At 42.9% G+C, this 26512-nt stretch overlaps 1 protein-coding gene across 1 annotated transcript; it reads right to left on the bottom strand.

Moving 5' to 3' along the window:
- Positions 1-3949: 3949 nt before the first annotated feature.
- On the bottom strand, positions 3950-25486 carry LOC142498873 (intelectin-1-like). Its single transcript, XM_075607492.1, has 8 exons — positions 25392-25486; positions 23198-23270; positions 19542-19706; positions 18639-18886; positions 10390-10548; positions 7890-8010; positions 5315-5418; positions 3950-4303 (listed from the first exon to the last, which is right to left on the bottom strand). Exons 2-8 carry the CDS (start codon positions 23262-23264, stop codon positions 4151-4153), a joined length of 1017 nt encoding a protein of 338 aa, XP_075463607.1. The 5' UTR covers positions 23265-23270; positions 25392-25486; the 3' UTR covers positions 3950-4150.
- Positions 25487-26512: the final 1026 nt, after the last annotated feature.

Here is a 26512-nt window from a genome sequence, read left to right as displayed (position 1 = left end):
ATATAATGTGGCATGACATAACTTTTGGTGGATTTGTGTATATTAAATAGTTCAAATTATTGAACGCTTTAGAATTTAATTGTGTACTTCTTCAATAATACAGCTTTATACATGAGCCCCTTCAGTGTCAGAGGGTCGTGCCACCTCTGTGTGATCCGAGGCGATCACATGATCAGATCTGGGGCGCCAATCACGTACGTCTCTATGCCCAGGACATACTTGAAAACAAGCGGTAACTCTCAATGTATTACTTCCTGGCAAACAAAAAGAGAGTGTAGTGCTGCACACCAATGAAATACAAATAAACAGCAGTATAATAACTGCGTTTGGCACCGGTGCAGCTGGTTAAGGGAAAAACCTATCTGGAGAGATCCTGTATACTGAAACAAGAAGGTGATCCAGGGCACTGTGGATTTGCACAAGAAGAAGTTATTCTGTCGTAGCACGACGTTTCGACCTGTACAAAGCCCTTTATCAAGTGACTGGCACGGCATTACTTCCTGATAAAACATTTATAAATAAATAAACAATCACGTAAAGCCACTAAAAAATAAAAAAAAGAGTATAGGGCGGTGGTGTACGTCATCAGGGCCCCTGAGATGGCACTTTCTTGACGTACACCGTACATCATTATATTTTTTATATGACATACTGTAGGGAGAATGCCTCAGGACTTTACATGGGACAACATACTGTTTATTATATTATTGCCCTGTATTTCCCTACAGCTCAGGATGCAACTGATTTTTTTTCTTAATTTTTTTTAATGTACTTCAATAAACATTAACTCTTTATGTATATTTCTACAGGTAAAGGTTAATGTATATATATATGAATAATGAAGCTATGAAGTCAATGGCAACAGAATGATCAATAAAAGGAACATGTTGCTGCTACTGTTTCCACTGACTGACGTATCCCCCTCTTGCTATTCAACAGAATTATTATTAGATAGAGGAAAAGACACCCAATGGGCAGTAACAGACATGTAGTCACCCCCTCCATAATCCTTACTCCACATGTCAGTAATGAGGTGTACCCTACTGCTTTTTGACTGTGCAAGTTCCTCAACCACTGATGCCTCAACCTTGCTGTACAGTTCGGGAAGCGCCCTGTTAAAGAAATATGATCTGCTGGAGATCTCCCAACATGCTTCTGCACATTGCATCATCTCTCGAAACCAGGGGTAGCCAACTTCAGACCTCAAGAGCTACCATCCCAACAGGTCAGGTTTTCAGGATATCCCTGCTTCAGCACAGGTGGCTCAATCAGTGGCTCAGACTGAGCCACTGAGTGAGCCACGTGTGCTGAAGCAGGGATATCATGAAAACCTGACCTGTTCGTAGCACTTGATGACTGAAATTGGCTACTGCTGCTCTAAACGAAAAAAAGAGGATAGGGATAGGGAGTGATCAACTTAAACCATACTAATTAACAAAATAATCCATTTGATAATTGTAAAGTGGGTGCAACCTGTGAACTGAAAGTGAATCAGTAAAGTGAAGAATACATAAGTCAATGTACCCCAAGGAAAATTCACTTAAATGCACACCTCTAATTTAAAATATAACTTTTAATGTTATTACTTAAAACATATATTACCAAGTGTTGGTGTAACAGTGTTTAAAATCCCATGGGGATTTAGATACCTTGTTTAATTTAGTTTTAAACACTGTTACACCAACACACGGTAATATATGTTTTAAGTAATGACATTAAAAGTTATATTTTAAATTAGAGGTGTGCATTTAAGTGAATTTTCTTTGGGGTGCATTGACTTATGTATTCTTCACTTTACTGCTGCTCTAAACCCATACTTTCAACAAATGTTCAAGGAAACAATTCTATAGCAAGAAGTTTTGCTAACATGCCATTCAGCAGCAGAACTATATAATTGGCCCGGTAATATTTGTTCGCTTTTTCAAATGCTTCCTGAACTGTAGGCTGTTGTTGTATTGGGCTGAGTATCTGGCTGCTTGTTACCTCACCTCATGAAATGTTGTGCTCTGCAAAGTTCCTACAATAAAACGGCATCTGATAAACTGTATTGTACGTAGAGCTCTACTTTTTGTTGAAAGATGATCTATTTTGATATTTTGCTTGTACATACTACTATTTGCACCCTGCAGCTAACACTTTCAGTACATACCTCAATCATCATCATCATCAACATCATCATCACGTCTGCTACCTGTTTTCATTATCCCTATTACAACAAGATCATCCAAATCACTATAAGTCAATTATAGCTGTGTCTGTGAGTGAGAGCCATTCTCTGTTCCACCTCCACGTTCACTACACTGTTATGCATGATGGTTACTTAGGCCCCCTTAAGTTTGACCCTGAGTATGTAAGGCTCTTTGCCACTGTGACGGTGGATCATGTGCTCTCTTAATGCGAAGGTGCCAAGCACGGATACCTGCTTTAGCCCTTCTCACAACTGTTCGACTTAAGCCCCATGTAGCTGCTCTCTCATCATTAAAAATTCCAACCAAAATGCCACACAATAGCACTTGTACAGTATTTGAAATACAGGGGAAACCTAATTGGTGGTCCTGTCATTGTTATTGTGGTGGCGGGTCAAATGCACCGCTGGTCAATCATGATGATAACATATGCTGTAGACCTGCCATAGATTGAATAACAAAGGGTGATGAGGAGGATCTCAATGTACAGGGTGTTGTTTAAATATTGAGTATGTAGTAGGCATGCTACTGCTACTTTATACTCCATCACCATCAACCTCCATCACCACCACCCTCCATCACCACCACTCACCACCACCCATCACCACCGTCCATCACCATCAACCTCCATCACCAACACCCTCCATCACCACCACCACTCATGACACGTAGCACTGTGCGACTATTCCATTAGTTAAACTCCTCTCTAACTTCATGTACAAGACAATGTGATCTTCTGCTTTCCAAAACATTTATTAGGATCAATACAAGGGTCCATGAGACGCACTAGGTGAAGCAGGGTGAAAAGACAATGCTTTCCTACGCTGTATTGTGTATAGTCAGGATCTGATACAGGGAACTCACCAATAACCAGGCTGCACCAACTCCAGTAATGGAGGATATACACGTGCCCCTTCACCTTTAAATCAGGAGACAGCTAGCTACAGGCCTAAACAGCAGAATACTGAACCATAGATTTGTGCTAGGAACAGGTATAATAGTAGATTGTAAGCTATTAACTAAAACAACCAATAGATGTTATGACATATTAACAATATAAACAATTAACTGTAAATACAGCACAACCATCACCAGCGCCACCAGCACGTTGCAAATCTAAATCAGTCTCTCACATCATCACGGTTGGACCTGAGACCCCTGGAGTTTACCCTAAGAGGATTGTGGGTAAGAAGAGAGACTGTGTTTGTCTGAAACTGCCACTCCCTCAGTGGCAGCTGCTCGCAGTTCCATCCCTGTGGTCCCCTCTACATCATGGGCACTGGTGGTGGTTTCCAGTTCCAGCACTGTCACTGCTGGGACTGAGGCGCAGCCCACCATGAAACATGGGGTGAGGTACTACATGTCCAGAATCCAAGGCATGGAAGTGTATATCAGGGCTGTTATTGATGTATTTGGACAATCTGCTGTGGATGCCAGTCGCATGTACAGCACGGCCATATTTTTTCTTCATACTCTGGTTGCCACCCACACACTTATATAGAGGGGCAGCAAGTAGGGGAGACCTATGTCACAGTGGAAACCTGGAAGGGGAGGGCAGGGCATCACATTGAGTTCACTTTAAAGATGGGTCATTGTCACAGACCGTGTGAAAGTGCCACACTCTCAGGGATCCTAGGTACACCACTGGTAGGACACAAGGGCTAATAAACGAAGACATTATTTTTATTATATGGCCGCCTGACCGCTTTCGTCACCGTCATTATTTACCTTACAGGTAAAAACATAGACCAGCACACCCAAAGTTTTAGGCAGGGATATGTTTTATTAAGACAACACTCTGAGTACAGACGTAGCTGACTTCATTTTCCCTTCTGGTAAGTTAAGGGGGGGACGTACGATTTTCTGCACCAACACTGCCATGGAATCGCGGTGATATTCTGCGTTATAACAGGATATATTGTGTTATCTGGGAGGAACAATGTCATTGGTATCTCACTAAATGGTTAGCGGTAAAAGATCAGCACAGCCGCCTCTGTGATGTCCTTGCTGGAGCTCCAGCCCCTATGTGTCCCATATCCGTCCCAGTCACGGGCAGCAAAGTCTCCGCACTGCCTGGGATCTCCTTCTGGGATGTATCCACCTACACCAATGCAGGTCTGCAAAAGGGAATGGGAATCACTGGGTCATTGAAAATAGCTGAAGAGCTCAAGCAATCGCCACCCCAAAGCAACTATGCATTATCCTTAATCTCCATGGTTCTCCGGTGTAGGGAGATTTCTAGTCCTAGGCAACCTACAAAAATGCTTTACCAATAAAGAGCGGAGCAATACACAGGGTGTTACTACTACAACTACTACTAAAGAACTAGCTTGGTGAAGGTCTAGCTTAGGAGTAATGTCACTGCCAATTTGAATCCTAGTATCAGCTTTTCTTGTGACTTTGATTAAAGCTGCAGACCAAACAATATCATGTGTGTTTTCCCCCCAATAAATCAGTTCTGTACTATGAGAAATACTTGTAGCATTTTTCTTGTTTTTTTAAAAACTATTCTGAATGACATTGTTAATGTATTATAATGTAACAAGCATTTTTTTGGTTTCTATAGCAATCATTTACAAAGTCACACCCCCTTCAGTGGCACTGCGTTGAATTTCTTCTACTAAACCCTTAGGCTAGGTCCCCGCTGCCTGCTGCAGTGTTCGTTATGGTGTGCGCTGCAGGGACAAGAGCCATCCCTCAATGGGACCGGCCCACTAACAGGGCTGGCCGTCGCGTTGCGCTACCAGATTTTTCGGAAGACAGAAAAACTGTCTTAAGATCTGGCGACGGAGCGCTGGCCACGCCCCCGGCGGTTCAGCCAATGAGGACGAACCTGACGGGTGACGTCATGGCCGCACCCCCCTACCCACCCCCCGTCTTTCCCCATGCAGCTCTACAGAGACCGGGGAATAGAGCTGCACGCGCCGCCGCCGCCGCCGCCGGGGACGACGCCTAGAGACCTGGGTGTGTCGGGATTCAGATTAACCTTGTAGGTTTATTGCTAATAGTAAAGAATTCATCTCCGACAAATGTCACTGCCCTTTGTTAACCTTTTTCCCCCTTTAACTCCTCTGCTATACTTCAGTAGCAGAGTGAGTATTGGTACCCATACCCAGGCCAGTACTCACAGCATCTGGATTGCAGCCAGTCACTTTCACTCCAGCACAGATAGCCAGGGCAGCTTTCTCACCGTTGATCACTCGAAACTGAACGTAGCCAGCGACAAACTCCTCTGCGTAATAGGGAGAGACAGGTGAACACGCGGGAAAATACAAACCCAATATGGAATAAATAGATGGACATGCACCGATGGATGGGTAATGCACCATGGTCCTTAATCAATACGCTTTACAGTTTGCAAGCTTACTGTAGTGCTGACGAGTATTCTAAAACAAATCTGGGGCAATCACCAACAAGACCCAGGTACATGCTGGGTACATGCTGGGTACATGCTGGGTACATGCTGGGTACATGCTGGGTACATGCTGGGTACATGCTGGGTACATGCTGGGTACATGCTGGGTACATGCTGGTACTGTACATGCTGCAACATTTCAGCGACATTTCTGCAGACAGACGGCCCATCGGATTAACAGCGGGGGTCCCTGGCAGTCCCATTTAAACTGAACGGGACTTCCAGGGACCCCTGCTGTGTTAATAAGATGGGCCATTAGTCTCTGCAGAAATGTCACTGAAATGTTGCTTTAGAAGCGCCCAGTCCACCCCCCTTTTTCTTGCAGCATGTACCCAGATCTTGTTGGTGATAGCCCCAGAATTTCCAAGGCAAGTTTAAGGTAAGTTTTAGAATACTCGTAGGCACACCTGTATGTATGAATGCAAAGAAATGTTTCAGTGCAATGTTCCTTGTTTTCCCTCTTAGTCGTGTCATATGTAAGAAGATTGTTTGTCAACTTTCCGAAATATGGTGCAGGTAAGTTTATTGGAGGAGAAAAATTAGCTAAATGAGCACAAGATATAACATATCCCTTTATTACTGTGCCACGTAACTCTTTCTATTAATACTCCCCAAATCACAAACTGACGCACACAATGCAAAATTAGTTACAAAGAGGTGCAAGATGGAAATGTCTCTCTCTATCCCAGTTTTTCTCAAATTGCCCCGATACCTTCACACCCCCTCTAAATGTTCAAGTTCGCTAAAAACGAATGTACTTGGTGGGGCAAATTATTGTGCAGTTGTTTTGCACATTGCACTACAACTCCCACACCCAAATGACATAACTTTTTGCGGAAGTTCCCATTGGAAATAGAAACCCGGCACATCATTTGTGTCGTTGTGACTTGTGATGGTGTACGGAGCCTCAAATCAGAATTACAAAATCTTCTGCCATAACAAAGCTCCTGTCGCTGGAAGACACTTTGCAGAACATTAACTTGAATGGACTGTAAGATGTCCTTCAGCTCTACAAGGTGCCCAACAGTGGAAGACTGCTTAGTAAATATGGCCCATAGTTGGTATAGCATTGCAGCTGTGCAAAGTACATATGGAGTATCTATTACTGAGTGGATTTAACATAAAAAGTTATGTGCATTGTGTAACATTCATGGAAAATTTTATTGGCTGGATATTCCTGGCAAAGATGTACCTGTGTTAGGGATGCCCTTGGCATACAATAAGGGTGACTATTTGTCTATATAATTTGTTAATTGGTTGCCCCACAATCCACCACAAATTTATTTATACTATACAGTATGTGAAAGTATCAATGTGTGTTTGAGTTCATTTCTCAGGGGAGTAAACAGACCCAATAAGTGCAAAGGTTTGGTAGCCTTATTAATCGTGAAGTGTTTATTCATCACAGGTTGTGATACCATTACATTGACCAGTGAGAGTTCTTTATAGCTGGTAACAGTGTTCACAAAGTCTCACTACTTCTCTTGCGTTCTCATGGAAACATTTGTACAAATGAAGAAGACACCGGAGACTGCAAAGCATTGTACATACAGTACTTCTAAATCTGTGAAGAACCTTCTGGTTAGTTAAATGTTATTACTACCCATGACCGATATTACTGCTAAAATATTAACTCAATATACTAGATAAAATAACTGCTCCAGCAACTTTACAAAGAAGACATTATTCCTATCAGGAAACCAGACTATTCAGAACATCAGACTAACTTTAGAAAATTATTTGCAAATAGACATTGTGCACCCGATCTGCAGTTATTGGTATTAGTAAATTCACTGTCATTGTAAGCTTCTTGGGGCAGTGATTCCATTCTCCAATGATAACTCTATGTCCTTTCAATATATCTGTAGCCCTCTGCCATGGTGGGATTATAGTGTGATATTGTACACCAACACTGCCTTTGAATCCTACGGAAACGTTGTGATGTTCTGCATTATAATGAGATATGTTGTGCTATCTGGGGAAATAAGGGCAAATGCTATACCTGTACATTGTACATCTGTTTTGATGTGTATAATATTAGGCGCTGCATAAGAAAAGCCATAATCTTCTGGGAATAACGGGACCTACAGATATAACACACAACATTGTTCCACCAGGTACACTATAACACACAATATCAGAGTTTCCATATGAACCAGTGGCAGTGATAGAGCAGTATATCCCAATATATCTCATACAAGAAGGGACAATAAAGAGGGCTACATCTGTAAATAAATATCAAACATCATCTGTCGCATGTGATATGTTCATGAGACTGTGACACATACGTCTCCCATTTGGTGAGTAGTAGTTGGCTGTCTTCTCTGGGTTTCCGAGATCATACACAACAGGAATGGCCGGTCCATTGTGTGCCAAACAATTACCAGCATTGAACCTCACTGGGTATTTCTGAGAGGGAAAGAAGAACACTGAGTTGGTGAGTGTTATATTATATAGTGCAGCGATTCTCTAACCTTTCCTCAGGGGGGTCAGTCGTTGTTAAGAATAACTAGTTCACTTACTGTACACACAGGTGAATGCACCTAATTTTAAAAGGAGTGTGGTTGCCTCAGAAACCTGGTCTGGTTCAGGGCCCTGAGGGGAGATTTAAGAACCACTGATACTGTATAGTGTATTTCTATATATATATATTTTTTTTTAAAGATCTGGTGGCACATTTATAATATCAAGCACAGTGAAATATCAGGACCCTTAAATGGAGGTGCTACAAATGCTGAGAGTCCTGTATCTCCCATAGGATAAACATAAGCCTTGGGCATCCTTCCTTTCGCTGAATTATACATTTATTGCAAGATGATAATTTAGTCATCTTTGTCAAAGGCCAACGTTGCCACCCTCAAACCTTTCTCATCAGTATGAAGACAGAGGTACAAACTACACACCATGGGTTTATAGAGTCCTTCCTTCCTATAACCCACCTGACCAGACTCAATGGTACCTAATAATTGTTAGAGTGACAAAAGCATCTCCACTTTTACTTCATTTGTATTCATACAACTTCAGCTGATGTGGATTTCTGACAGTATTGATTTAGGAATTATTATTATTATTATTATTATTATCTTACTATCACCGACTAAGATGCCGCACAGGGATCTAGTTATTTTGGTATGATCTGATGAAATAAAGCTTTACAAACGTTTTTGTCCACACGAGAAGGGGAACTTGGATCAACAAGATAAATCTATAGTGCGTTCTTCAAATTTTTGGAGTGCAATGGTACTCTGAGGCTCTGGGAAAAAGAACGAGCAGGAGAAATGGTCTCTGAGCTTCTAACATACACATATATATATAATAAATATTAACTTTATTAAACCTGCCTCTTCACTCAAAAAATGTTGCTGTTCTGAACTCAAGTACATAAGGAGGAGTCAGTGTTAACCTTCTAGCAGTAACATATAAATGAATACTTTTTTTCATTTAGCAATGACCATGTACTCAGCTATGTACATACAATTTTAAAAGCACAAGTCCCTGCCCTAAATTGCATGACATTGTGCCCCCAGAAAACACCACATATTGTACCATGCAACTGTAGCTTTGTATAACTCAATAATTGCTTACAGGTGCTTATTATTTTGATTGATCACCTTGATCACATACTGTAGGAAGGGACTTCCAGCCAGCTCTCTCTCCAAAACTCTGCACCAGGAAAAAACTACAAGCCAGAGAGCCCTCAGCCATTTAAGTCCCTGCACTCCCTTCCACAAAAAGGAGCTCCAGAATTATCCGCAGGCAAATCAAATTTACCTTGAATTGGCAAATAAATAGACACCGTGGGGAAGAGTTTGTATCTTCTGTGAATCAATTGCCAAGCTCAAATAATATCATATATCAGTACATTGCCTTTTAAATCCATTGGTACACATGAAGAAAAGCTATGTAAAGGCAAATTAAGGTAGCACAGGGACCAGGTCGTTCTCTAAAGCAGTGTTCGTGAAGATCTGGAGGTCAAAATCCAATATTTTGTGTATTGAACCAAACATGACAAATTAACATTTTTAACATCTGTGAAATACATTCCTCCCACATCATTGAAGAATTGAGATCTATTATATTATAGGATAAATACAATGTTCTTTTGCCATCCATATAAAATGAGTGAAGCTTTTATTTATTAGAGACATATCAGTTTTCTTCATCAGTAAAGGATATGAGTTTCAATGGATATGACACACACCTACACACCTCTCTCTGCTGGTCTGTGGAGCCCGCATTTCCTCCTCCTGTCGGCGCCAAGAATCAACTACACCCCCCCCCCCCCCCCACCTCCGACCAGATGGGGGAGCTCCGCGCTCCTCGATCTTCCTCCTCTGGTCGGGTGGAAGTTGGATCCAGCGCCGACAGGAAGAGGGACCATGGGGCTCCAGAAGGTGTGGGCCCCAAGGCAGCCAGCCCTGCAAGTTATTACTCTTTGCAGCCTAAGAGATATGGAATTGACAGCAGGGGGATACATGAGACGAATTCCTTGTCCTGCTCAAAGCCCTATCTAAATGTAAACTGATAGACTGAAGACAGAATGTGGTCGTGTTCTTGTGATCTGCTGTTAGGCTGCGCTTATAGTGTCGGCGACAGCGACGTCGCGTCAAAACAAATGCATTGATGCATCGTGTGAGCTTATAGTAAGTGTGACGCAATGGCACAACGGCTTGGTCGCGATCGCTGGAAGTCATCTCAATTCGATTTTTCCAGCGACCATAGCCTGATTGTCGCCGTTGCGTCGCCGTCACCGGCACTCTAAGCATAGCCTTAAGGTTCTCTTCTCACCTGATACAATCCAAAGAGGTTCCCCCCCTCATGCTGTAGGAATCCAGTTTCTGTTCGGTATCTCAGAAGAGATGAGTTTCTCCACAATGCCAATGGAGTGTTGTTGGGCACATGCCACACAGACAAGTCTTTGGAAGTTATATCGTAGTAGCCAGGGTTCTGGAAGAAAAAGGAACACACCAGGCAACCGTCATGCTATAATATTTTTTGTTAAATAGCTGCCAAATGAATACACAAGTTGTAGTAACGGGAGAAAGTGCAGAGAAGAACCATCACCTTATTAAAGGGGGGGAAAGGTTTGACACCTGGGGAATAACTATAGATCGTTTAAATTTGAAAAGAAGCATCCAGGAGGGAATATAATTACTATTTACAAACATTCTCAAGGTCAACAGAAGGAACTTTCAACTGAACTTTTCCTCTCAAGGACAGTAAAGATGACACAGGGTCACCCATTGAAATGAGTAGAAAGGAGATTTCACCAGCAGCAAAGTAAACGTTTCTTTACAGTAAGTGCAATTAAAATGTGGAATGTATTACCCATAGAGTCTGTGATGGCGGATACATTAGATACATTTAAGAAAAGATTGGTCATCTTTTTAGAAGGGAATGGTGTACAGGAGTATGCCAAACAAGGTAAAACATACTGTAGTTTGGGCAATCTTATTTACTGGAGTTAAGAAGGATATGCTTGAGGCGCATGCGCGACGGCTGACTGAATGGTCTGGTGAACAGTTAGCTCCGTCCACAGGCGGTGTTTATATAAATAAATAAAGCATTAAAAACTCAGCGACGCACACCAAACCTAGACCCAAACAAACCTTAAAGTGTAATGATGTCGAGGGCGACGAGATCAAAGAGAACCTCCGCGGTTCTCACAGATTATTTCGCAAAGGGAGACTCGGCGCGCACCAAAAGCCATGAGGGGCCCACGAGAAGCAGCACCGAGTCGGAGGAGGAGGAGGAGGACAGGGAAGACAGTGGCAGGGAGAAGACATGATGTGATGTGACGGAGAGACATGAGAGAGTTCTGCCTGAATATCAAAAGATGCTTCCAGTCTGAATTGGCGGCGCTAAGGGCTGATATAAGTGGCATTGGGGTGAGAACAGACTCCCTGGAAAAAAAGCTTGACGCCACCATTAAGGCCCAGCACAGAACGGACAAACAACTGGCCCAGGTGAAGGATACTGTGAGGGACCTTATGGACAGACAGGAGGACTCTGATAACCGTGATCGTAGGAATAATGTGAGGATCAGGTGGGTGCCTGAGGACGAGACTGATCCGGAAGATTTCATGGGCAGATGGCTGACTCAGCTAATGCCTGACAGGGAGAGCAGGACATACACCTAGACCAGTGTCATAGGGCCCTGAGGTCGCGGCCGCAACAAGGGAACCCGCCCCCCCCCCCCCCCCGAGACATCAAAGTGCGATTCCACTTCTTTAAAGTGAAGGAATCCTTGTGCCAAATGACCCAAAACGATGTTGAATTTGAGGGTCACAAACTACAAGTGTTCCAAGATATCTCGCCCACCACCCTGCTCAAGCAGAGACAGCTTACCCCCATCACCAAGGTGCTCCGAGATGAGGGTATCAGATATAGGTGGCTATATCCTTTTGGGCTGCTGGTAACGCGAAATGGTGCCTCTAACACCCTAAGGAGACTGGAGGATGGTGAGAGCTTCCTATCCAAATTGGGGCTCCAAGAAAAGATACCCGAGGAAGCAAGGGGAGGGCGACCGGCCCCTGATCCAGCCTGGAAGGAGGCTAGAAAAAAATGACAAAAATAAACAGCCATGGAGCCCGAAGTGAAATGGGCCCGCGATCTACAGAAGAAACGTTATCTTACCTGTTCCTGTCCACATCTTCGGAGCTCTACGGTTTTGAGCCTGGGTTGGGACCTGTTGCACCCTCTTGAGATGCCGCCCCACGCTACCTCTGGACCCTAACAGCGCTCCTCCGGGACTGGCGGCCATCTTGGATCGGCTCTGGCTGCTCAATAAGCTGGAGGAGGGACCGAGTGACGCAGAGGGGGATGATGTGACGTCAGATCCCGCGAGAACTAAAGGAGAGAGAGGACCAGCCACCTCCAAGATGGCGGCGGGATGCGACCGGAGAGGAGACGAGCCTTGGACGCCCACAGGAAGAGATGCAAGGAATCGGATAGGCAATGTCAAGGGGGGGAAGACTGCCTGCAAAGGGCTGGTTACGGGGGTAAAATATACGGGGAAGAAGCGAGTAATAATCAATAAAGACAAATCAACAAACAGAAAATTTAAAGACAAAGCATGGGGATGAGGGGAAGGGATAAGAGGAGGTGGAGAAGGGATGAGGGGGAGAGGGAAAGGTCACATCACAGGGATCGGGGAGGAGATTATGTAAGACGGGGGAAGGAGGTGATAAGGATACACAGATAGCTGGAAGGCCAACGGGAGATAGAGAGGAGAGACACAGATAGGGAGGTCAGAAGCATGTAGATCGGTATATAAGATCTGGATAGGAGGTGGGGGATTGCAGATGGAGTTGAGGGGTGTAGGCCATGAGAACCAGAGGAGGGCAAAGAGCTTTATAAAGGGGTTCAAAAATCAACAAATTAGTGACAGAGGGTGCGGTTTTGGGGGATGTGGATTACTGGGGTTTCGGAGGGCGGGAGGGAGAAAGATTGGGGATAAATATGTGACAACAGAGAGACTCCCCACAGTTGTTCCTTACGTTCCAGTCATCAAGAGGGTTTTTTTTTTCTTCTTGTGTTTTTGAGTTTTAGAGTTAAGCTAGAGTTGATGCTTTAAGTATTACGATATTGGCAAACAGAGGCCAGTCAGGACGGAGGTCCGGTCGTTGTCATGTGTCTTTGGACTCGGATCGGGGCAGATGCCCAGAATCTCGAGAAAGACCTTGGGAGCGGGAGGAGGGGAGCGCCCCAGCTGGAGGGAGGGGGCCCCGCTCAATTCCCATAACCCAAAGGCAAGGGAGGGGCAGTGGTCTCGGACCATAGGCACCTCTCCCACTTTGTTCTGTTTTCCCTTTGTGTCCCATGTTCCTTTTGTATTGTCCCCACCCCACCCATCGTCCTACCCAGGTGGAGCAACGCCGACGCTGAGCGAACTGCTGAGCACTGCAGGGGAGAGGGAGTTCCCCGATGAAGAGCTGATACCCAAGGTAGCGCCGCGACTGAAGAGAGATAGGAACACACGTACAACATGTCTCTAACCTTTATCTCACACAATGCCAAAGGGCTGAACTGTTCCTGCAAGAGGAAGGTAACACTTACTGACTACAATAGAAAAAGGGCCGATATTGTGTTAATTCAGGAAACACATTTTAGTAACACCAGCTTCCCAAAATTCTTTGATAAACAATTTAAACAAGTATTTCTGTCCACTGCAGCAGAAAAGAAACGAGGGGTTGCTATCTTGATACACAACAGGGTGGGGCTGGTGGTGGACGCTGTGAAAAAAGACAAAGAGGGCAGGTTTCTTATGCTTACGGGGTCCATAAATCAGCAAACAATAACGATTGTGACAATATATGCGCCGAATGGACACGACCCGGTCTTTTTCACAACAATATTCACAACAATTCAAAAACACAGTAAAGGGGCCCTGAGAGTAGGAGGTGACTTTAACACAGTGCTGAACACAGCCCTAGACAGATCAGGACCCCCCAGACCTAGGACAATGTCTAGACCCACGGCCCTAGAACAAGGGCTTAAGGACTTACAGTTGGTTGATGTCTGGAGGGAACTACACCCAGTAGATAGAAACGACACTTTCTATTCGCATCCCCATGACTCATTCAGCAGAATCGATTACTTCTTTGTCTCTAGTAGACTGGTCCCAAAGATCGCCCACTCGGGGATACACGATATTTCGTGGTCGAATCACGCATCCATAGAGCTATGGTGCACACAGATAGGGTTGGACAGACCGGGAGCAAACTGGAAATTGAATGAATCCCTATTAAAAATCCCTGAACTAATGGAGCAGATTAAAAAGGAAATTAAACAATTTTTTAACGAAAATGAAAGTAGCGTTCGCTCACATTCAACCCTCTGGGAGGCACACAAAGCAACATTAAGAGGGGTATTGATTAGTCTAGCGGCCAAAATAAAGAGAGAGAGCAGCGCCAAAATCATACAGGGACAGAGGGACCTAAAGAGCTTATGGGACCATCAAAAGAAGTCCCCGAATTCGACCACCCTCCAACAAATTAGAGATGCCCAAACTAAGTTAAACCTACTCCTTACTTCCCATGCTGAGAAATCGTTAAGTTGGTCTAAGAGAAGATTCTTTGAGAAAGCAAACAAGCCAGACACCTTGCTCAGTCCCAAAACAAAAAATTATAACATTCAGGCCCTACGCCTGGAATCAGGAGCAATCACGACCAACCCTAAAAATATTGTATTATATATGTATAATAATATATTAAGAACTTCTATGAAAAATTATATGATGAGGGAAAGGTAACCAGATCCTCCGGGACGACAAAGGCCCTGAAGGATTTCTTAAAGGGTTTGAATCTGCCGAATCTGAGTGAGATTGTCAGAGAGGTAATGGGTAGTGACTTTACAATGGAGGAATTAACGGAGGTTATCAAAACGCTGAAACCCTCTAAAGCCCCAGGTCCTGATGGATTCTCGAATCTCTATTACAAAAAATACAGGAAACAGCTGTCCCCATATCTCCTCCGCATGTTCAATCAAGTACTGGAAGTTACCCCCTTCCCTCAGCACATGCTCCAGGCGTCCATCTCCGTAATACAGTACATAAGCAGGGGAAGGACCCAGAGGGGAAGGACCCACAGGACTGTAGAAGCTACAGGCCAATATCCCTGATTAATTCGGATATAAAAATTAACGTTAAACTACTGGCCAATCGATTGGGTCTCATCCTACCCAGACTGGTGCACCCAGATCAAGTCGGGTTTATCCCAGGTCGGCAGTCATCTGATAATACCCGACGAATCATTGATCTATTAGAAATAGCCAATTCACGATCAATACCAGTTATGGCGCTCAGTCTGGATGCAGAAAAGGCATTCGATAGGATAGACTGGCCTTATTTGGAGGCCACGCTTGGAGCATTTGGGATGGGGGAACGGGTGATAAAAGCTATATTTGCTCTCTATTCGGCCCCGTCGGCCAGGATTACCCACCAGGGATTTTCTTCAGATCCCTTCCAAATTAGGAGCGGAACGAGGCAGGGATGCCCGCTCTCCCCCCTCCTCTTTGCACATTGTATGGAGCCATTGGCTGCCCAGATACGGGATAGCAAAGACATCACAGGTATTGACATTGGAAAAGAGTCGCATAAGGTGGCACTATATGTGGATGATGTATTCCTGACAATATCAAGACCCCTTACCTCTCTGCTAAATCTATTCGATTTGTTGGGAAGATTCAATCGGGTTTCTGGTTTCAAAATTAACCATCCGAAATCGGAAGCCTTGAGTATCAACCTACCCAAACATGTAGAGAAGCTGATTGCTTTAAACTTCAACTTCAACTGGCAATCGAAGCAAATTAGATATCTGGGTATTAATGTCACTAAGACAACCAATATGTTATATCAGGCAAATTACCCCAAATTGATGCATACCCTGAGAGGGGACATTAGGAGATGGGCCACTTATAAAATTTCGTGGATAGGGAAGATCCACTGTATTAAGATGAATCTGCTGCCACGCCTCTTGTACCTCTACCAGACCCTACCAGTGCCGTTAAGGGTGAAGGAATCCATTTCACTTCAATCTGAAATAAATAAATTTATCTGGGGAGGAAAGAGAGCGATGGTAGGCAGGCAGATAATGGGTAAACAGGGGGGTTGGCGGTACCTTGCTTGTTGTCATATTACAAGGTGGCTCAATTATGCCAAATTGTGCAATGGCACACTAACCCGGACTCAAAAAGATGGGTGGCTTTAGAAAAAGAACTATGCTCCCCTCTAGAGCTGGAACATCTAATTTGGCTTCCCAAAAAGGTGCGGTTATGCACCAAAATGCCGCTATCCTTAATGACCAACTCGCTCTCAGTATGGGAGGCCACCAGACTCAAATGCAAATTGACCCACAGATCCTCTGGTATGACCCCCCTGTGGGGGAATCCAATGTTTGCTCCGGGCCGGAACAACGCGGATTTCACTATCTGGAAACACAAAAAATATCACCAGACTAGTGGATCTGGAGGGTAGGCGAGGCATACAAACATTTGATCTACTTAAATCTAGCAAAAACATCCCCAATGCCGAGTTTTTTAGATACCTCCAGATCAGAGCATTCTATCAGACAAGTCAGCCCCACATCCAATTAACGAATTTCGAAAAGCTCTGTCAATCAGGGACATCCACTAAGGGACTCACATCGCAGATGTACAAAGAAGTGACCAGTTCTTGCGCAATGGTGACGGACAAAACTGGATATATGACTAAGTGGGAGTCTGACCTAGGGGAGGTACTAGAACTAGAGGACTGGACAAAGATCGTGACGGCAACTGCTGAAAGCTCCATGTGCACGACCTTAAGGGAGAACGCATATAAGGTTATGATGAGATGGTACCACACCCCCACAAAATTATCTACATTTCTGCCCAGTTACTCCCCATTGTGTCCAAGACAATGCGGACAGCAAGCAGACCTGTTGCACATGCTGTGGTCTTGCCCCAAGATCGCCCTGGTCTGGGACTCTATTAAAGATTGGCTGAATAAGATCCTAGGCACAGACATCCCGCTAGACCCCTGGCTTTTCCTCCTCAACAGAACACAACAAGGTCTCTCCAAAGGTGAAAATAAATTGATGGCGCATTTTGCGATGGCGGTACGAGGGGAGATCGCAGCAAAGTGGAAACAAAATGAAATCCCACTAATTGCTAAGATTCAAAATAGGATTTGGTCGGTTTGCCAGATGTAGAAATTGACAAGCCTGGTCAATGACACTGGTACAAATTTTCTAAAAGTCTGGCTGCCATGGTTGGCCCAGACAGACATACCGGGGGTGGACAGGGCCACGATATGGCATTAATAGTGGAAGGTGCGTACTCCCTTGACGACACTACACAGGGACGAAACAGATGATTCTGACCGACTAGAGACCCCTCAGCGAAAATGGAACCAGCCGGTACAGAAGGGTAAGAGCGATTTATGGAGGGCACTCAGTCTCCCCAGACGCAGAGAGCCAGCAGGCGTAAAGTCATAAGCGGTCCCACGGCAGGATGATACCTACCCCCCTTCCCTTCCCCCCCTCTTTTCCCCCTTGGGGGCTGTGTTGTAGCTTTGTCTGTTCGTCAGCCCCGTTTGTCTGTATTTGTAAGTACATATATGTGGTGGTTGCTTACCAATGGGAGTTTGTTCCCATGTTACAACTGAATGCCATGTTTGTAAACCATGTAAGTTCTAAATAAAATTTAAGTTGAAAAAAAAAGAAGAAGGATATGCTTTTCCCTAGAAACATAGTTGCCAAATGCTTCAATGGGTTTTTCATCCTCTGGATGAATATAACCAGTGTTCGACAAACCTATACATTTGCTCGCCCCGGGCGAGTGGATTTAACATCATGGTGAGCTCTTATTGACCCAAGCAGCATACGTTTGGTACTAGGTGGCGAGTAGATTTTTTTGTGTGGCGAGTAGATTTTTTGGTGATTTGTCAACCACTGAATATAACTATACATTTAAATCGTAGTAGCCAGGGTTCTAGAAGAACAGAGTGCACAGCACCCCAGGACATACTTGAAAACGAGAGGTAACTCTCAATGTATTACTTCCTGGTAAAATATTTTATAAATAAATAAATAAACAGCAGGTAACTATAATGATGCAATACTGATTGTTAAATGGTTTGCCAATGAAAACACAAGTTGAAACTGGAGAAAGTGCAGAGAAGAGCCACCAAATTAAGGGTGCGGATGGTCTGTCTTTTGAGAAATTGCTATGGCTTGGTTACATTGGAAAAGAGGCATCTTAGAGGTGATCTGATTATTACTTACAAAAATACAATGAACTTTCAAGGTAACAGCAAATAAATGGTTATTTACAGTAATTATGTTAACTTTAGAATATACATTTTATATACAATTAATTATGTTGAACATGATTGCCAAAAAGTTTAGCATCCCCTTTGAAGAAGGGTCATGTTGGTTCTTTGTTGCTTAGCAGTATATTGCTTGCCCTCCTTCTAGTGATAAGGTAAATGTAACATAGCACAACCTGCCCAAAATACAATGCAACGGATTATAATTCCCCAAATGAAGACTTCATACTTTGTAGTCATCACTGGTGGCTCCCTCAGGCAACCCAAATGTGGCATAGTTGGCCCAGTTGCCTTCTCCTTCAGGGTTATTTGCACGGTTCCCCTGCTGACTGGACCAGCGATCGCCAAATGTACACTTGCCATTCATGTTATTCTCATGAACACTTGACACCAAGGTCCAACCTCCTCCATTGGTGGTCATGTCACAGAAGGTCTGGTAGGTCATTCCATTTTCAGTGGTCAGAGTGTAAATTCCATCTATAGAATAAGATATAGATTTAATTCCCCTCCACTGAAACTATATCCAATAGTAATAATGCTTTATGTAGAAAAACTGCCGCGATGAGATTTTGAAGCCAGTGCTATCTACCAAACATAATTATTCATGACACTACACTTCTTAGGATTGATCATTAATCCCCCATCCATCAAGCTAATAGGTAAGAGCTGAAGTATAAGGAGGAGCAGAAGAGTTACTAATGTTGAAGAGGTTATGGCTGGGTGATTAATGTCTGTTTTCCCAAAATACAAAGACTGTAAGTATTTTTAAAAGTTAGTTTGTAAACATGGTGAGCTGAGATTTTGGAGAAGTGTTGTTTCCTCCGGCTGCTCCCTGTCTATTGTCACTGTTTGTTCGTTAAGAGTTTACACTGGCAACCCCCAGCCCTGTGCTCCTTATCTTTATTACCTATCTAAAAAGAACAATGTGGAAAAATTAAAATAAAACACTCCTCCATGCAGAAGACCTTAAGAAAAGCAATTCATACTTTTTTTTTCAGAATCCAATCATCTTTACTTTTAGCAGGGTTTTATTAGTGTAAGGACTGTGTAAGGGATTAGTGTAAGACTATTCAATTGTTAAATAATTTACACAAGTTTGTTTTTTGGCCAGCTATGCGGGAGATTCACCCACCTTTGGCTGCATCGTGTAACCATTTGATTTCCTTGCAGTTCCTGTATCCATAGACATAATCACCAGTTGGGTAGAAGGAATTCGGCTTGTAGCTTTGTCCGTTATCATCCCAGCAGGCCAACAAGTTTAGAATGTTCAGTGTCTTCTCAGAAATGGAAGCATGATCTACACAAATAATTTGCATATATATGTGAGTTTCACCAAAACACGTAAATTAAAGTAACTTTAGAAAATGATCTCTTATTTTAATTGTTTGATTTGCTGTATTAAAAATAAAATGTACTTCTAAGAAGCCAATATTTTACAGTGCTGTACAATGTAGTTGTAGAAAAACACACAACATAACACATAGATAACGCAGCAATCCTCCTCCCTCCCCAAAAAAAGAAAATCTGTCTCTTTTTTATATGAACCAGGAGGTCCCCCAAAACAGCTCAGCAGCAAGTAAAACAATGATGGCTGTGGAGTCACACAATTAGGAGCTGAGATGTGTAATGCCCTTCCCCACAATGACTAGCACGCTCTCTATCCACCTTTAAGACCCACCTCAAAACACACCTGCTCAAGGAAGCATAAACCTTGGCCCCTTGCAGACGCACTTACCAGAACACCCTCCTATTGTCTCTGTATGTTTTACCTACCAACAAATTAGATTGAAAGCTCTTCGGAGCAGGGACTCCTTTTCCTAAATTATACTTTTATGTCTGAAGCACTTCTCCCCTTTATGTGTTATTTATATTATTTGTTATTTATATGATTACCATGTGTATTACTGCTGTGAAGCGCTATGTACATTAATAGCGCTCTATAAATAAAGACATACAAACATACATACATACATACAGATGTCATCGCGTGATGCTGTCACAGCTTTCTTTGACAACCAGAATAAGGCTGAATCCAGTTATCATAATAACAATATCAAATTAAATATGTCAGAAACGGGGGGACCCCTTGTTTAAAATAGAGGAAAAAAGATATGTAACAAATGCTTGGAATCATTGTCCTGTTGCATGACCCAATTTCGGCCGAGCTTTAGCTGTCGGACAGATGGCCTCACATTTGACTCTAGAATACTTTGGTATACAGAGGAGTTCCTTGTCAACTCAGTGACTGCAAGGTTCCCAGGTCCTGTGGCTGCAAAACAAGCCCAAATCATCACCTCTCCACCACCGTGCTTGACAGTTGGTATGAGGTGTTTGTGCTGATATGCTGTGTTTGGTTTTCGCCAAACGTGGCGCTGTGCATTATGGTCAAACATCTAGACTTTGGTCTCGTCTGTCCAAAGGACATTGTTCCAGAAGTCTTGTGGTTTGTTCAGATGCAACTTTGCAAACCTAAGCCGTGCTGCCATGTTCTTTTTAGAGAGAAGAGGCTTTCTCCTGGCAACCCTTCCAAACAAACCATACTTGTTCAGTCTTTTGCTAATTGTACTGTCATGAACGTTAACATTTAACATGCTAACTGAGGCCTGTAGAGTCTGAGATGTAACTCTCGTTTTTTTTGCAATTTCTCTGAGCATTGCACTGTCTGACCTTGGGGTGAATTTGCTGGGACGTCCACTCCTGAGAAGATTGGCAACTGTTTTGAATGTTTTCCACTTTTGAATAATCTTTCTCACTGTAGAATGATGGACTTTAAATTGTTTGGAACTGGCCTTATAACCCTTCCCAGATTGATGGGCAGCAACAATTACTTATTTAAGATCATTGCTGATGTCTTTCCTCCTTGGCATTGTGTTAACACACACCTGAATGCTCCAAACCAGCAAACTGCTAAAACTTTGGCTTTTATAGAGGCGGTCACACTTGCTGATGATCAATTAATGAAGGGCATTTGATTAGCAGCACCTGTCTGCTACTTAGCATCTTAATTCCTATGGAAGCAGTAAGGGTGTACTTAGTTTTTCATACATGGCTTCTCCATTTTGGCTTTATTTTTGTTAAATAAATCATGACACGGTGTAACATGTCATGTGTGGTTGTTCATCTGAGGTTGTATTTACCTAATTTTAAGACCTGCTAAGGAACAGATGATTGTTATTATGTCCTGATATGTAAAACCATGGAATTCAAAGAGGGTGTACTTTCTTTTTCACATGACTGTATATGTATACATACACACATACTGTATATGTGTGGGTGTGTATGTATATATGTATATATATGTAACGGGTGTTCCCTCTGGCCTGACCCAACCAATCTCATATTGGCCCGTGTAGGCTAACCAGTCTCCCATTACAAGGCGTGTGTGGTGGTGCACCTGCAAGTTACAGGACTCTTGAGTCTCCCGCTTGGTGTTATTAGGGGATGTCATCAGGACAGGTAGCTGAGGTAGTGGGTACGAGTCCAACTTACATCATGTGCAGCGCCTCCACCTCATCAGGATCTGTGCTTCCGCAGGGAGATGGTCCTGGTGAGGAACTCCTTCTTGGTGCCATCCACTGTTGAGTAATCTCACACTCACACAGTGGGGTTCTTTTTCTCAAGGACATCTTTATTGAATACAAAGATGTAGCAGACTGCCCCATGCAGCTGCCGGCTCTAGCAGCACATATCTCCGTGCTGTCCCTTTGCCAGGTACGCCCTCCCGTAATGAGGTGGGATTCTCTTTCTCCTAGGGAGATCACCGCTGTGCCAGGTCCCTGGACACAGTATGGCGTAGACAAACTTAAACGATCACTCTGCTACCTCTAGTTACTGCACTAGGGTCACAAAAGTGATTCTCCAACCTTGTACCTTCTGGTTACTATTTCTTAACCAACAACAACACTAACTGTCAGTGTTGTGCCCTTTATACTCCAGGGGGCAGGCGCATCTCTGAGGTCACTATCCAGGGACTCAGAGCATACAGCCACTCCCATCCTTACACAGGGCACCACACAAGGGTGTGAGGGAAAACCTCCATAACTACTGTTGGCAGGCCTGTATTTACCAGGACTTACGGCCAACAGGGAAGATGTATGCAGTCATTATTATGCATGGCTACATATACGCACATTTATTTCCATAAAATATGACATGAAAGATATGTTTCTATACTGCCCATAAGAAGAAAAATGCAAGATGATATTCATGCATATACATACAAAGCCAAGAGTACAATTGAGTGTATTTCAAGTTGTACACATACAGTAGGATTGTTAAAATTTGGCCTCAGAAAGTATTTATTTGTATACAGTTTCACAAGCTGTGCCAGTAAGACAAGCATTTTCCACAGAAGGGGGATACGCTTTAGCACACTTTTAGTCACATTCATTTCAATGGGAGTTAAGGTGTACTAAAACTTTGAACTCTTTTCTGGATATGGGCCTTTGGGAGTCGTTCATTAAGTCTGTGATGGGTTAATCACCCAAATGGACGTGAACTCCCATTTCAGACGACGCCAATTATTGCCTGCTCTGGTGCGTTAATTCACAACAGACAGTGAATCTGCCCCTTAGAAATACAAAATAAATGTAGCAAGTGACATTTTTCCACCAGATAACATATCCTGTTCTAACGCAGAAGATCAGTGTTCCATAGTATTCAGTGGTGGTGTTGATGCACAATATAGCTACAGTACATATCCCACCTGAGCACACGATGAAGCCTGATATAGCTGTAAAAACACGTTATTTATAGTTTGTTTTTTGCTGGGGTAATGTAATCACTCACCACATGTGGCACAGTACCCCCCAATTACCGACAGTGTCAGCAGCAGCAGCACCGTCTGTAGCAGCATCTTGCACTAAGCAATGAAGGACAAACAATGAATGAAGTGCAGCTCCTGGATAACTTTAGTAAATGTGTACCATAGAAACAGTAATGTTGATAACAGGAGGCTGTCTAGGACTTCACAGGTAAATCTGAGTGTTAGCTTCATACTGTATATAGACAAATTCATGAGATGATTATCCATTGTGAGCGTATAGTGAGAAAAGACGAAAGGCCACATACTAGAAACCTGGTGTTAACCAAGAGATAGTGGAATGGACCATAAGAAGGATTTAATATGACAGATACAGCTGTAGCAGTCGTCATTGTTCCCCCAGAAAAATCAACATATCCCGTTATAACACAGAACACCACACAGGTTCCATAGGATTCAACAGCAGTGATAGTGCAGAATATGACAACATATCCTACAACAAGGGAAAGTTATACAGGGATATACCAAATAAGTATACATGGGAAGGATGTTGATCCAGGGATTAATCCGATTGCCAATTCTTGGAGTCAGGAAGGAATTAATTTTTCCCCTTAATGGGGTTTTTTGTTTGCCTTCCTCTGGATCAATAAGTATAGATATAGGATAAAGTATCTGTTGTCTAAATTTAGCATAGGTTGAACTTGATGGACGGAAGTCTTTTTTCAACCTCATCTACTATGTAACTATGTAACTATGTAAGGGACCTATGAAGCCTGCTACATCAGTACTGAAGAAACAAGGGTGGAGGTACAGTAAGAGGAGAACCATAATAGAGCTTTGTTATGAATAAAATAGTCAAGAATGTGAAGGAGTAAAGGAATTTACAGTGGAAGGGACAGCATCCTTTAAATTGAAGCAGTTAGCAAAGCCTTCAACAATAGATAAGGAGTAATAGTGCAAATTAGCATGTAGAAGGGACTCCTTGGAATATTAAAATTAAAAGGTGCTACAATTACACTTCAGTGATAAAGTTGACAAGAATATACATGTGTACATAAACCACAAATGTTCCCAGCACTCAAACGGAAAGAACAGATAGTAAATGGATCAGCCAAAAGTAAGTATTTAATGGTACACGAATGATGCAAAAAATGGTCAAACAAAGACCAAAAAAGAAAGCACTATGTGCTAGGGCAGGGACAAGGACAGGAAAGGGGAAAATGGAGAGGGGACAGGGAAGGGGAAAAGGGAGAGGGGAGAGGGAAAAAAAGGTAAAACACGGGGAGTTAAAAGTCCAGGGCAAGGGGGGCAACATCACGTTTCGGGGTATAGGAACCCCTTCTACAGGCCCATTCCCAGGTAGACCGTAGTCACCTGGTACTTCCCTAAACCCTGCAACAATGTCCCTGGGAGACACAGTGACAAGATATCACTGAATATCCCAACAGAATGAAGGTAGGCTGTGAGGCACAGGACTCAGGCCAACTAACCCTAAGTGAGTAACAGGGAAACTGGAAGATAAGGGTCTGAACCTAAAAGGTATATATCAACACTATAAAGGCTATCTACAGTAAGTAGCAGTGGAGTTAGCTGGCAAAGCAGGGTGCTATAGGGTTAATGCCCCACACTGGAGAGCTTTGTGTCCAGTAAATGCAGGAAATGTCCAATAGCAAAAAACAGGTTGTGGCAGCAAACACCTCCTTGAGCAGGCAGCCCGGCATACATGTGTACATGTTTGTAAAATAAGGTCGTGCCTCTTATTAGAGATTCACTGTGTCTACGTTTCGCACCGTTTACAAAAAAAGTTTGTTTTGGGTCTTTCACTCTTAAAAGCGCGGTCAAAAAGGACAAAGTCACAGAGAAAGCCAACATTTTAAATTGGATATAAATAGAGTGGAATCTCTCCCAGAAATAGGAGAGGGAGAGAGTATATGCAAATGACTGAAATTGGTATATTTCCCAGGTATCTTAGATGTGATCATAGGTACCTCTCCATGTGGAATGTAAATGACTCTCTTCAATGGATACTCTGCTAAAATAGGACTGAAACTCACTCTCTCACACTCTTACTTTACTCAGCTGTGGAAATTTGTAATCTGCATACTCCTTGCAAACTATTCAAAAAGTTAGATTTTTTTTATTTTTTAAGTTTCACAAAAGGGGTCAATGTCACCAGGTTTGCAAACTTAGAAGAAACGTTTTCTCATCTCTATCTCTTACCAGTTCAGAAGTTCTTCTGATCTTGGAAGCTCTATCTAACCTTTTATCAAAAGCCACCTTATAAAGGGACTCCCTGTCCTGCACCTCCTGATGCTTACACGCCACAAACAGTATACAATATCCAAGCAACTTGAGATCCAAGAGAAATACAGAATACAATAAATCCTTCCATCAAATAAATAAAACAAATAGAGATTGTATGCAAAACGATGTGTGATTTGGCTCCCATGAGATATATACAATCCACCCCTTCTTATCTAACCAATTCCAATGTTCTTAATCACTCAGTTTCTCCAAAACTGACTTTCAGTTTCTGTGAAAACAATTTATCACCAGTTCGTTGAACAAGATTTGATTCTCCCTTTTACAGCCTAGCGATATCACAGTGTACACAAGGCAAAGTTCCAAACAAAACATTCTGATCTAAAAAAAAACATTGGATACTTACCTGCAATAAAACAGAAACACTGCGCACTGAAAATCATTGGATCAAAACATGATATTATAATTTTAAGAAAAAAAACAACTACAAAGAAATCTTGTATAGTAATATACATTCACAAAATGTAAATCCTAAAATAGACAATCGAAAAAAAATAACCGCTAAAGTGGCAGCATAACTCACAGAACGAGGCAGAAGTATGATGTCTCAGGGCTCATGCTTCTTCATCAGGTGTTGCCTTGAAGCATCCAACGGTTTTTGATGTGCAGTGTTTCTATTATATTGTATGTATGTATCCAGCTTTTGATGGGTATTGGGGGATACCCATCTGATACACTCGCACCCTATGCTTATTATTTTTGAGCATCTTTAGATTTCCAATCTTAGTGATTCCTTCCCCACTCCTGAGTTTGTTTAAATTCTATTTATATTCTAAATGTCTATTCATTGTCACACCCTATTTTAACATCCACGCTGCCTTTTTGCAAGTTGAACAAAGTCAGTCATTTCTTTTGTGATATTAAACCCCTTCTAAAACTGGCCTGTGTTGACACCCATTTTAATGAAAGCCTACTGTCCTTTGTCACTGGCTTTGTGGCTATCAGAACGTTACTGCTTATCGTCATCTCCTACATCTTTATTGGCACCCACCTCCTAAACATCCGCTCCTCCCAAGGAA

The sequence above is a fragment of the Ascaphus truei genome, chromosome 7 (genome assembly GCF_040206685.1).
Source record: "Ascaphus truei isolate aAscTru1 chromosome 7, aAscTru1.hap1, whole genome shotgun sequence".
NCBI classification, from domain to species: domain Eukaryota; kingdom Metazoa; phylum Chordata; class Amphibia; order Anura; family Ascaphidae; genus Ascaphus; species Ascaphus truei.
The sequence above is the reverse complement of the archived record's forward strand: the minus strand, read 5'-3'. Positions and strand labels throughout refer to the sequence as shown.